At 44.3% G+C, this 13,830-nt stretch overlaps 1 protein-coding gene across 1 annotated transcript in view; it reads right to left on the bottom strand.

Moving 5' to 3' along the window:
• Window positions 1-12,616: 12,616 nt before the first annotated feature.
• herc2 (HECT and RLD domain containing E3 ubiquitin protein ligase 2) overlaps window positions 12,617-13,830 on the bottom strand; it is a 117,619-nt gene continuing 116,405 nt past the window's right edge. The window contains 1 exon segment of the mRNA XM_080832568.1: window positions 12,617-13,723. Within this exon segment, the coding sequence (XP_080688694.1) occupies window positions 13,451-13,723 (273 nt within the window). The 3' untranslated portion in view covers window positions 12,617-13,450.

Here is a 13,830-nt window from a genome sequence, read left to right as displayed (position 1 = left end):
GTTGAGCACCAGTCAGGGAACTCTCCAAGAGTTGCCTCAACTTTATAGAACTTAAGTAAGACAATGATAAGTAGGGGTGGCCTTATGTCTTTAAACCAAACCTCAAATCTGATTGTATTCAAGATTTTCCTGTTCGGTTAGGTGACAGCAATTGAAACGCCAACACTACTTATAATAACGTTTCCATTTAGTCTAACTTCATGGTGGGATATCAATCTCAATATCAAGTTAATAATTTTTTATTTTTGATAGGTTTGTTATGGTGTCAGAAGCTAAATCTGATTTTGTTTGGGCATTTCATGAATATGCATAATGACTTGTTAAGCGACTGTATGTGACCTATTTTTGGTCGTTTTTGTAAACGAAAAATTTAACTATTCAGTCCCCTGACTTTTTCATGCTTTTTTACTTTGTACTTTAAAAGGTGAAAAACAAATGAGTATTTTGATCTTTGTCCCACAGGAGCCACATATGCCTAAAATATAATAACCTCAGCTTTTAATGTAAAATGTGTTGATTGCTTCATTGCAATTATGAACTCCCCTACCCTCACGCTGTTCTAGCATGCCATGTCTAACAACCCATCCTCATGCATTGCTTAACAAACCAGTGCAGATTTAGGCAAGTGTGTGCTCATTTGGCCATAGTTTGAATGATGCTGATTAGAGTGGACATATGGTTCCAGTACTTGGTAGGAACATTAGCCTGATGCCTCTCTAAAAACATATTCAAAAATGTGCACTGACCATATTTGCAGGGTTATATGTGAGTGTTAGATAAATGAATATAGAGACATTAATATTAATGAAACAGAGACCAGCCATCAGAGTTTCATTCAGCGCTTTATCTTTTGCAAAAGAGGGAGAGTGACACGACCAATGTCATGAGACATGGATCATAAGCAGGCCCTGGGCATTATAAGGACACAAGGCGTTGACCATTGTCTGACCCTTGTCCTGATCATGACCCCTCATCAGCAAGTCAGTATGTGCCTGTCAACAAAAACCGGATGTATCACTCCAGCAAAGTGTGACAATCATTCATATCGCAAGAGTTGGTTCTTTAATTCAGCACATGTAAGCATTCAGATTAAAAATAGAATAACAATGTATTACATTTCTCTATCAGCGAGATAAAAGAGCAAAAAGTCTAAAACTGCACACTGATCATGGCAGACGGGTTACATTTCTGAAAATGGGCCAATTTTTGAAATGTAAGTGACTTGTCTATTTACTCCTTTAAAAGAACAATATTCTGTAGATCATGCTTGGAGATCTACAGTAACAGTGTAGTTCAGTCATAGTATTCATCGCATCTGAATATTAGGAAACAGTGTCAATTTTACGTGCATGGGACACAGCTTGCACTTTGGTTAAAGAAAGAGTGCAGCATTTATATACTTAACTGAACAGGGATAACTGTCCTGTTTCTGTTTTGTGTATGTGTTACATGTTACAGTCAAATATTTGATTATGCTTAAATGTTTTTTGATTTAATGTGCCTTTGTTAATTAACCTATTAAGCCAATGCAATGTTTCTGTTGTCTAGTTGTTTTGCCTTGGTCAATGATCTGAGGATCGATTGTTTTTGCCTAGGAATGTTTTTGGTTCAGGTGGAAAATCGTGAGTTTCTCTCTCTGTTTGACGACTGTTGAAAAAGTAAAGAGCATTGAGTTTGACGAAGGAATTTATGACTGACTCTGGTTATTTCTAAGTAATTCAGAGATATAACATTTGGAGGCCCCGCTGGGATTGCTAGTTAGATGTCCGGTGTCCACAACCTGGCGACTGGGTTCTGATACAGCAATTCCGCAAAAAAACTAAACCAGGCAGGCTACCACGGGGAAGACGTGGCAGTGAGGAGGGCTGAAATCCGGTAATCCGGTAATCCGGAAACACGCTACCTGAGGCTAACGAGTGACCATTGGGAGTTTTAGGCACGGGCCATCCGGGCGGTGGCCCGGGGCGGCACTTTTTCAAGTCACGTGGAGGGCGGCACGACCAAGTAAATAAATAAATAATAATCTGGGCCGCGAAGTGGTTTTCTACTATCTATCATATCATTGTGTGGCGAATTGGCGCCCCCTGCGGCTGCAGGCGCTCCTGCTTGCGCCCCTGCTTGCTAAGAAGGTGCCATATGTGTGAAAACGGGCAAGGGGAGGGAGCGCGGGGGAAAAGTTAACCTCTGGGACTCCCAAGTGGAACAGACAAGTCGGGGGACGGGGGGATCCACTGTAGGCTATAGAGCAATACTATAATACAATTAGTGGGCGCAAGTCAGTCACACCTCGACTTTCTTGCAAAAAACGCACATTCATAATAGTATAATTACAGGCCTATAATTCCTGCACGTTTTTTGTTTTTCTGAATTGTGTGAAATGGCTTATACAAATAGGTAATACTGAACGATTATGTGTCACCAAGGTCGAGGTGAATTGGTTTAGTCTTAACTTCTGTACTGTGTGTTGGGGGATGGAGAATGTGTTGATTGTCGAGTGCAAAATAAGCACAGAGATGGATAGGAAAATGCAAAAATCCGTCAGGTGCCAAATTTCGAAAAAAAAAAAGAAAAGAAGAAGAGGAGAAACAAGCAAAACATAAAGGTATGCCACTATGCTCTCTCTGTTTGATGACGGTATCAATGAAGTGATGAAAGGCTAATGTTAATTGGTGGTAGGCTATAACTCTTACATTTGTTAGCCTGCCATTCTGCTCCCTATGATTATACAACAATAAATCGGTTTTAACTCAACAAACACGAGATCTAATTTCGCGATAAGACTGTGCTTTGCAACTAAACTGTTACACGTTCAGTTTTAGGTTCATCATTGACGTTGGACCGTGTAATTAGCCTACAACCTCATATCTTCTGTAGGCAGTTTCAAAGACGGAACATTTGCCATTTGCCTTCGTGACAAAGTATAGTTTTCCAGGAATAAGTTGAAGTGTGGCATGCATAGAATTCTAGGCAGTAACCAAGCAGCTAATTGTTCCTCCCTGAAATAAGTTAATATAGCGTTTAATGACAGATATTTAGCATGTAGGCAGTAAGGGCATGTTTATTCCCATTGATTATTTAAACTTCTCTGTAAAGGATTTGTGCAATTGTGCAAATTTTATCTTTCATTTATTTAGTTATAAATATAGCCTATGTATATATAAAATAAAAATCGGGGGGGGGGGGGGGGGGGGGGGGGGGGGGGCGCTCAGAGGGGGCCTCGCCCGGGGCGTATTAACCTGTAGAACCGCCACTGCGAGTGACCATCAGGGGTAAGCAAGCCAAACTAATTCAGTTTCCTGCATAGCCAAGGGCTCTCCATTCCTGCTAGCAATGGATGCTTTAGAAGGACTACAGGAGGAAGTAGTACGGGGGCTACTTGCTACATATTTTAAAAAAAGAGCATTTGCTGGAAATCTGTGACTTTATGAAAATATCGGGCGGAGACAGAGCAGACGTACAGGGAAAGACCCGCATGTCACTAATGACACATGTAATGAAACACCTGGAAAGAGAAGAGGTGGCAGAGTTTATGGCATGTCTGAATTACTAGCGCTGAAAGACAAACTTACAGAATTGGAAAGTACAGATTATGACCAAAATAAAACACAAAAGCAACCAGACGACGAATCTGTTCCAATCACCCCTGCTAGCCCCACTGGTCCAGAAACTCCACGTCCACGTCGGTCTGTTAATGAGCAGCCAAGTGCATGTTGGCGCAAAGATTTTAAAATTTCAGGCCAAATAGGTGAAGCAGGTCAGAAGATTTTCTAGCCTTGCTCACCAGATTGAAAATGGACTTCAAAGACATTACCCCGAAATAGAAATTGTCGATGCTGTAATTAGAGCTATTTCTCCAGGCTTACAACTGCGTAGCTATTTGGAGGGAAGACTCCAGCTGACACTTCCCACTCTCAGACGCATCCTGCGCACACATTTCCAAGAGAAGGGTGCTACAGAGCTTTTCAAACAGCTGACCACTGAAGCACAGAATAACAAAGAAACCCCTCTGAGCTTCCTTATGCGCGTTTTTGATTTGAGGCAGAAAGTGTTGTTTGCTTCCCAAGAATCAGAATCAGGGCTCAAGTATGACCCGGCCCTAGTCCAGCGCATCTGTCTGCACACACTTCTCACTGGGCTTCAGAATGACAATATCAGAATGGACATGCAGCCTCTGCTACTAAATACTGACACTTCAGATGAGCTCTTGTTAGAGAAGTTAAATGTTGCATGTGCTACTGATGCCGAAAGAAGGAACAAAAAGAAAATGAACACGCAACAGTCTGCCACAAGTGTTAGCGCAGTACAGTTAGAGGACACACAACCTGCTAAGTGCTCAGAGAAGGAAACAAAAACTAGGAACTCCCCGGGACTGCTAACAGAGATACAAGAGCTCAAGACAGGTGTAGCCTCTTTAAAATGTCTAAAAAGAGACACTGCAGCAGACTAGGTTTCATCCACAGCCGACGCCCCATTTGTAGCTTGGCCGAACAGAAACCTCCAGCCCCCCGCTCCCCCGCAGCAGACTTACAGTACCTTTGGTCAGCCCCAAACCCCTTCTCCAAGGCAGCATGGGCTCAACCTGCCCCAAACTCAAGCCCCTTTCCCAAGCCAGTATGATTCGCACCCGTATCCCAGTTACCCTTCTCGTAACCCCCGAAAATGCTTCGCTTGCCAGCGGTTGCGAATCGATGAACGCTGCATGCATTGCTACCGATGTGGAAGTGGGGAACATTTCCAAGCAGGGTGCAAATTTAGAGAGAGTAGATCAACAGGAGAGACTCCTTTAAACAGGGAAGGGTTACCACCACGGGGCGGGTGTTAACCATAGCAAACAGAGAGTCCCGGAGATGTACATATTGTGGCAGTACGAACTTCCCTGATAAAATGAAGCAGTGCTCATCCTGCAAAAAGACACTATATTGTATTGACTTGTCAAAAGCAACACTGGGCTGCACATAAGGAAGAATGCACGCACCTGCCACATTGCCATGAACACTTTTTCCACCAAGCCCCACCAATTCTCGTTCAACCTGCTCACCCCCACAAAGTTACCTCACTAGTTGGCAGGCAATGTCTTGTTGAATGTTTTCTGAATGGCCACCAGGTGCAAGTCTTATGGGACACCGGTTCACAAGTGTCAATCATTGATGAGAGATGGAAACAGGAATACTTGTCATCTACGAGAATAAAGGATGTTTCTGAGATCATTGACTCACCTGATAATCTGATACTGACCGCTGCAAATGGAACTGAAATGCCATATTTGGGATGGACTGAAATGAGTTTTCAACTAGCTACTGAAACAGAGCGGGCAGAAGAACTGATCATACCAGTGCTTGTAATGAAAGGTCAACATCTGTCTCACCCCATTATAGGCTTCAATGTTATTGAGCATATGTTGACAAAGACTGAGAGGAACAGGCAGTACCATGCAGTGAGAAAAGCTTTCCCAAACCTTAAAAGAAACAAAGTTAAGGCATTTATACAGGCTGTCAGCACAGATCGAGTCAGTGAGTATGTCTTAAAAACTACCAGAGAGCGGGTGACAGTGCCACAGCATAGTAACATTGACGTTATCTGTCGTGTAGTCACACAGCCCTTTAAAGAGGATATTACTCTGCTTTTTCAGCCAGACCTGAACCCACATTGGCCAGATGGCCTTGAGTTTCATGACATGTTCGTAAGAGTCAAGAAGAATGTTTGACCAGTCGTTAAGATTAGCGTCTCTAACCCCACTGTTATGACAGTACTGCCCGCCCAGGTTTTTGAGAAAGTGGCAACATCAGTGAATGTGAGTCATACAAGTGTGGGACCCATAAGAAACAGCACTGACCAGTGGGATCCACCTGTAGATTTAAGTCATCTTAGTGAGGGTCAGAGAATGCTAGTAAGACAGATGCTTAAAGAGGAATGTCATTCATTCTCGAAATCGGACAATGATATTGGCTGCATTGAGAGGCTTCACATGACTCCCTGAACGACACTAAACCAGTGAGACGAACATACATATCAGTGCCCAGCCCCCTGTACCAGGAGATGAAGGACTACCTCCATGATTTGATAGCACAGGGCTGGATTCAAAAATCAAACTCGTCATACTCGTCACCTGTTGTGTGTGTTCGTAAGAAAGACGGAACGCTCAGGTTGTGCATAGATTATCGAGACTTGAACAGAAAAACCCTGCCTGACCGTCAGCCCATCCCCGGGTTCAGGACATTATGGACAGTCTTGGTGGCAAATCCTGGTTTTCACTATTAGACCAGGGGAAAGCATATCATCAGGGGTTTATGTCAGAGCAAAGCAGGCCACTCACAGCCTTTGTCACGCCATGGGGGTTGTATGAGTGGGTCAGGGTCCCGTTTGGTTTAATGAACGCGCCAGCAGAATTCCAGCGGTGTATGGAAGAATGTCTAGAGGGGCTTAGGGACAACAACTGCGTCCCCTATTTGGATGACACACTTGTCTTTAGTAAGACGTTCAACAATCATGTGGATGATGTACGGAAAGTGCTGCAACGCCTCAGGGAATATGGCATCAAACTTAAGCCAAGTAAGTGTGACCTGTTCAAACATGAAGTCCGCTATCTAGGTCGAATAGTGTCTGCAGAAGGCAGTAAAGTTGATCCAGCTGATTTTGAGGCAGTCAGAGCGTTGAAGGATATCAGACCGCAAACTGTCGGCCAGCTCAGAAAAATGCTCGGTCTGCTCACATACTATAGGCAGTACATCAAAGATTTTTCAAAAAAAGCCTGTTGTTTTTACGACCTTTTGAAGGCAGAACCAAATGACGGCAGTAGGGCATACTTGGCCAAAGCAAAAATGGATAAAAGCCTCCAAAAAGGACCTAAAAAAACAAGCTGTGTTGTTCCCCCAACTAAGCCAATCATGTGGACAGACCAACACCAACAGTCACTTGAACAGCTGATTGACTGCCTGCTCAACCCACCAGTACTAGGCTTTCCCGACTTTACTCAGCCGTTCATTGTACATACTGATGCGTCACATCAAGGCCTAGGAGCCGTACTGTATCAAAAGCAGGGTGGCAAGCTTAGGGTTATTGCTTATGGCTCTCGTACATTAACAGCAGCTGAAAAGAACTATCATCTCCATGCTGGAAAGTTAGAATTCTTAGCTCTAAAATGGGCTGTCACTGATAGGTTCAAAGACTATCTGTACTATGCTCCAACTTTCACAGTATACACTGACAACAATCCGCTCTCTTACATCCTGTCAACAGCGAAACTCAATGCAACAACTTCTAGGTGGGTCGCAGAGTTAGCAGATTTTCACTTTAACATAAAATACAGACCAGGAAAGAGCAATATTGACGCTGATGCCTTGTCAAGAATGCCACTGGATGTTGATGCGGTAATGAGAGAATGCACAGAGGAACTTCTGCCTAACACGGTCACTGCTGCCATACAGGCTATAGAGGTACAGGAAAATTCTCCTACGACATGGTCATTCACTGCTGCTTCAGTCACAACTGATCCTGAAAATATGTTAGCCACTGCACCAATCAGCCCTATACCAAAAGAGCAGTTAAGGGAAACACAAAAAGCAGACCAAGTAATCTGTCCTGTGTTGGAGTTTAAACTGTCTGCTTCCAAGCCAGCTGTCAATGAGCTGAGGACTTACAGCCCACAAACAAAATGACTGTTCAGGGAATGGGACAAACTGACAGTAGATGATGGCCTTCTGTACAGAGTTACCACCACCCGTAAACAACTTGTCTTGCCGGGAAGATACAAGAAAAATGGTGCTGGAAGAGCTTCACAACAACATGGGGCATCAAGGCATTGATCGCACCGTATCACTGGTGCGTGATCGTTTTTTTTGGCCATATATGCAGTCAGACATTGAACACTACGTGACAAAAGCCTGCGCATGCCTGAAACAGAAAAAGCCTTGTCATCACGCTAGGGCCCCATTGACAAATATTGTAACCACACAGCCATTTGAACTAGTATGTCTTGACTTTCTTCATCTTGACCAATGCAAGGGGGGATATCAGTATATTTTGGTTATTGTTGATCATTTTACACGTTTTGCCCAAGCGTACGCCACCACAACAAAAACAGGGAAAACTGCTGCTAACCTCCTTTTCAATGACTTTGCGCTTAAGTTTGGTTTCCCCTCTCGCATCCACCACGACCAAGGGGGGGAATTTGAGAACCAGCTGTTCAGCCAGTTAAAGAAGTTGAGTGGAGTGGCGTCATACTTTGACACAACATCTTACTCAAGCTGGTACAGGGCAGTTTTGCTCAAAGCCAAATTGGATATTGGACACATGTGTCTCCCCAAAACTAGATTCATTGTGTCCGACTTGAGTCCCACTGGACTCCGATGTAAACCCCTGGACACACGATTCGATTCCGCTGGTAATTGGACTGGGCGCGCATGTGTCTCTCGTATCTGATTCAAATTGGACAACAACAACTTTTGCACGTGCTTGAGATCGTGCCCACAGACATATAAATGCATCATATATAATGTATATGATATGATAAACGCTGCTAGACGCTCAGTTCTTGTGCTCCCTCTCATTCACGTTGAAATACTGAAAGCGAAACTGAAACTTAGAAACTGGAACGCAACTGTTTGGGACAGAACGCTAATTCAGTGAACAAATATTTTCATATTACTTTCCACCAGTTGTTAGTCATGTAATCCATTCATATCGATGTGAATCAATCAATACTAATACAACTTTAACTGTGGTGTGTTTTTGTTTCATTTCACAACGTATTTACTGTATAATCAACGGTAGCAGATGTAAACATTCCGCATTTGATTTGAACTGACACGGCCAAGATCTAGATTGGTCACTGCCATGTGCTTTGAGATAGAGCAGTTAACCCCCCATGGAGACCCCATGGAGAGAATTGGATGGGATCGGAATGCTGCCATCATGTGCCCGCACTGTCTGAAAGGACTGTGAGTAGCTTCTCCTTTGAAAGCTCCCAGTCGTCACAAAGACTCCCTGTGAGCAGAAGTCACCTTCCCTATGCCTGCCGTTTTCCTCTGACATCAGAGCACAGCAAAGAGAAAAGGAAACCGCTTGAGGACAGGCCCCTAACCATGAACACACTTGGCGCCGTCATCACATGCAACAGTGTGACAGGGGAAGGAAAGGTAGTGGCAAAACGTGACGTGACTCTCTGTAGCCACAGGTTTTAGTCTACTACAGCCATGGTGAATGACTGGGGGGGGGGGCATTCAGTTTACTAACACACCTCTGATGATGCACTGTTCTGTTCCTCCTGAATCAGTAGAAGTGCTGTGTGTACATCATTACTCAACGCTTTGGCAATACATGCTTTTATCTTGAGTGGCTAACGACCAGCAGAATTGCCAACAGATATCTTCAGGCTCCTGCCTAGGAAATCATCTGTTGTGTGTGCAATCCTGAGATTCTCATAGTCTTTCATTTACAGGGACAGTACTTAGAGTCTTATTCAACCATAACAGAACAGAACCCTACATTGCTGTTTTTTCTATCTCTGTAACATCTCTAATTTAGCAGTGCCATCAAATTGAGTTGATCAAGGGAGATAGAGAAGATTATATTACTGATATTCTGTGTCTATGGCCTCTGTGATCCAGCTCTGAAAAGGTAGAAGGGAAAAGAGGAGCGGGAGAGAGAAGAGAGGAAAAGAAAGAGAGAGAGAGAGAGAGAGAGAGAAAGAGAGAGAGACAGAGAGACTGCAGGTGACTGCATGTGACTGAATGTGGGCACCACACTACAGCATCATGTGCCCTGCACCAGCCTACACCAGCGTTCTCAGCGGGTGCATCTCACATGGCCAGTCTACCCTTTATCATCAAACTATCTATTGTGCTTCATTCCCAGCTATTCAGCTGTCCCAGCTGAGATCCCTACTCACACTGGGTCTTTCACAGAGACTTCCAGCCACATTTGGTGAGGATTGCTTTGGATCAAACTCTATCTTCCATTGAAATCTTAACAGGACAGGTCACACAGTCATGAACTCTTATTTTGAAATGTAAAGGTAAAGGTCTGGTGTTAAGCAGATACCTTTATCCAAAGCGACCAATAATCTGTTTCCCCTGCTGTTAGTTAAATTAATATAGAAATGTTTATATTAATGAGACAGAGACCAGCAATCAGATTTTCAATCGGCGCCTTATCTTTTGCAAAAGAGGGAGAGTGACATGACCAATGTCATGAATCAAACTCCAAAGATGAGCTGGGACCAGCAATGGATTGCCAGTCTATATAAAGTCATATAGTTCCTCAAATACATGTCCCATCAGCAGGTCCAGGGCATTATTCGGACACAAGGCGTTGACCCTTGTCTGACCCTTGTCTTCATCATACATCCTTTGATGACGAGCACATACTGATGTCTGACCCTTGTCATGATCTTGCCCCCTCATCAGCACATCGGTATGTGCCTGTCAACAAAAACAGGATGTATCACGCCAGCAAAGTGTGACAATCATTCATATTGCAAGAGTGGGTTCTTTAATTCATCACATGTAAGAATTCTGATTAAAAATAGAGTAACAATGTATTACATTCCTCTATCACCTGCTTAGTTATCCTGTGTATTTAAGCCCTTGTTTCATCAGTTTGCTACCAATCTTTCCTGTATGGATTCATGCTGTGGGTAAAACTCCCAATTGTGTTGAAACTTTGTCTCGGGTAGTGCATTTGGGTTCGGCACTCCTGCATCCGTGGCGATATACACATATACGTAAAATTGGGTTCGGTAAGATCCTGAATGTACCGCAAGTGAGGGTTAGGACTCCAAATAAGGATTCCCAAAAAATCTCCCCTCCCCTCAGCACAGCACAGACGCAGCAGCGTGTCTTAACATCAGGATGTGCCAGATCATAATGAGCGGCTGGAGAGTCCTGTGATGTCCAATGAACTGTGAGGGAATTCGTTCCTGGAAACATGGGTCTTGTGCTTGCGAGCCTGAGGTGTGTGTGTGTGCGTGTGTGTGCGTGTGTGTGTGTGTGTGTAACCCTAAGGGGGTGGGTGATGGATGGAAACCCACGACTATGTGTGTGTGTGTGTGTGTGTGTGTGTTGGGGGGGGGGGGATTGAGGTTGAGGAAGACTAGAGGTATGTAGCTAAAGAACCAGCACAGCACGCCTCCCAGTCCAGCCCACCCTAACAGCACCAGCCCAGCCCAGCCTACCCACAGCACCAGCACCAGCCCAGCCCAGCCCAGCCCAGCCCAGCACGCCTCCCAGCCCAGCCCAGTCCAGGCACAAGACCACACGTTGCATTTAGGTGGGTATGATTTTTTTAACAAAAAAACTATTAATTGTCAATTACTATTAACCTTACATTTAAATAAATGATACATAACCGTGACTTCCTGGAATTACTAACTGCCTCTCCTGCAAGCCTACACAAAGTTGATAGTTACTGAAATAAAACAGTAGCCTTTATCTTGTTCGTTTCTTCAGAGGGAAAGCACTTGCGGGCACAGACTGGGCGGCGTTTGACCGACTTACTCAATTCGAGGCAGACTTTGCCCAACCATTCCTTTCTACTGCTATTACTGTTCCACCCAAACATCACAGCGTTCCCAGTGTGTACTCCACTTCCCCAGATCAATTAGCCTGCAGGCAAGCACTGTATGAGCCGAGCACCTGACTCGCCGCAGCGTACAGTACGCCAGCAATTCTCACAGAAAGATGAAGGGGGGCAAAAAGTTAATACGCACAAGAATGCTCGTGATTTTTGAGCAATAATAATTAAAAACACGAGCTGCCCAGTGCATTCTCAAGCTCACTTCTCCACATATATATCTCCTTACATGACTGTAATCCTTCATGCAGGAGAACATGTGAGGTTCCACCTTTTTGACGTCAACATGGGAGTTGGGGGTGAGAGAAAAAGTGCAAGTGGAATCAGACCAGGTTGAACTTTGACCCCCCGCTCTATGCTTTCACTATGCACTGGTAAACATGTGAGAAAGCAGTCTGGGACTCAAACATGCGAGCGACTCAGCCGCCACAACAGGGTCTTAAAGCGGAGCACGTCACACTACACACACCAGCACGTGAGGGAGGAGCGAGAGAGCGAGAGAGAGAGAGAGAGAGAGAGAGAGAGAGAGAGAGGGAGAGAGAGAGAGAGATTAAGCATGAGAGGTACAGTATAGCCACCATATAGGAGACTGGGGCGGGGTGAAGAACAGTGCCGGTGCAACTTGTGGGGCTGCGCCTTGGAGGCAATTACCAGGGCTTTCATTAATCCCAGAGCGCTAACGGCAGAGAGGAATGCACCCACTCCCACATTAAGCAGCCTCGGTGACATGATATCCAGGGACATTTGAGCGCTTTCATCAGCAAAGCCAAAGCCAAAGCTGGTCCCCTTCTTTGAGCTAAATGAATGATCTGATGGCCGAGAGGAGAACCCGGCCAGGCCCCGACCGGCTCGGCCCTCCAACGCTACTCAGACCCAATTTGTTTCCCCCAAATCAGATATAAGGATTATGATTGCTCAAATTCCTCGACATCACTGGTCACTTTTAATCCACATTAAGGAGATACCCAATTTGTGAATCAGGTAACATTAGAGAGGTCGCTATTAGACCCAACAAAAAAGCTCTTAATTAAGGCTCGAGGAAAATAGATTATATTCTGGTTTAAATTTATTAACAGAAATGTATTTATTAACATTTATTATTACATGTGAATTAGACGTTTAATGAACGCATGGCACAATCATATTATATACATTCCATACGGACGACAGTGCATACAGCCTTGTCGCAGAGGGAGAGACAGGAGACAGTGATAGACAACCTAAAAATGAAAACACTGCAGGGCACCAACTGGGCTCTGACCGAGTCGACCGAGAAACATCAACGCCTTCATATTTAAAAAAAAAAAAAAGGTTCTTACAAAGAAACATTTCTATTGCAAAAACAATTATTTAAATTAAAATGAGAATAAAACAAAGAAAAACATTGTAACAATACCATCTCTTTAGTTGCACATTATGGTCAACATACAACAAAACACAGTGCCGGGCCACAAGACGAGGCCCATGGTTCGAATGACATCAGCACGGTCATGAACGAAAAACATTCAAACACATGTACAGCCCGTTCCTCTCCCTTCTCTTTCCTTTCACACACCTAAATGAAAAACGAGATCTATATGCTTATGTTCATTGTTTTTTTCTTTTCTTTTTTGTTTGTCTGTTTTCTTTTCACCTCGCGCTTTAAAAGCTAATTGCACATTACGATATACATTTATCTGTCTTCTTTCTTCACTTTAGAGTCGCGGTAGTGTGTACGGTACGAATGTGCGTGTATTAATACGTGAGAACAAAACCAAGGAGGGGGAAAAAGAAGAGAATGTCCATTTAGTTTCTATTACTTCCTTTTCTGTTTGTTCATTTGTTTAAATTTACGCATGGCAGCTTATTGAAGTCACCCCCACCCCGGCGTCAAAGGTCACGGTTAGTGGCCAGTCAGGTAGTCCTGGGTGGAGTCAGACGCGAAGGAGTCTGCGTCCTCGTTGTCAGAGTCCTCGCTGCTGTCGTCCGCGGCCGGCTCGCCGGTCAGGGCGATGCGGGCGTAGTCGTCGGTGTCGATGGACTTGCAGAAGTGGATGGCGTACTTCAGCTTCTCCTCCAGCACCTGCCTGCACGAGTACCGGGGCAACTTCAGCAGGAAGAAGCAGGTGTAGGACTCGGGCAGGAAGTGGTCCGGTGGGTTGTACTTGTCCAGGACCTGAATACATACAAAATGTGTCCAAAACAAATCAAATCAGTTCAACAACGACACCAAAAACGTATTGTGGTGGCTATGTCAAACTGGAGAGGCCATTGATTAGCAGG

Source organism: Sprattus sprattus, assembly GCF_963457725.1.
Source record: "Sprattus sprattus genome assembly, chromosome: 2".
Lineage (NCBI taxonomy): Eukaryota > Metazoa > Chordata > Actinopteri > Clupeiformes > Clupeidae > Sprattus > Sprattus sprattus.
The sequence above is the reverse complement of the archived record's forward strand: the minus strand, read 5'-3'. Positions and strand labels throughout refer to the sequence as shown.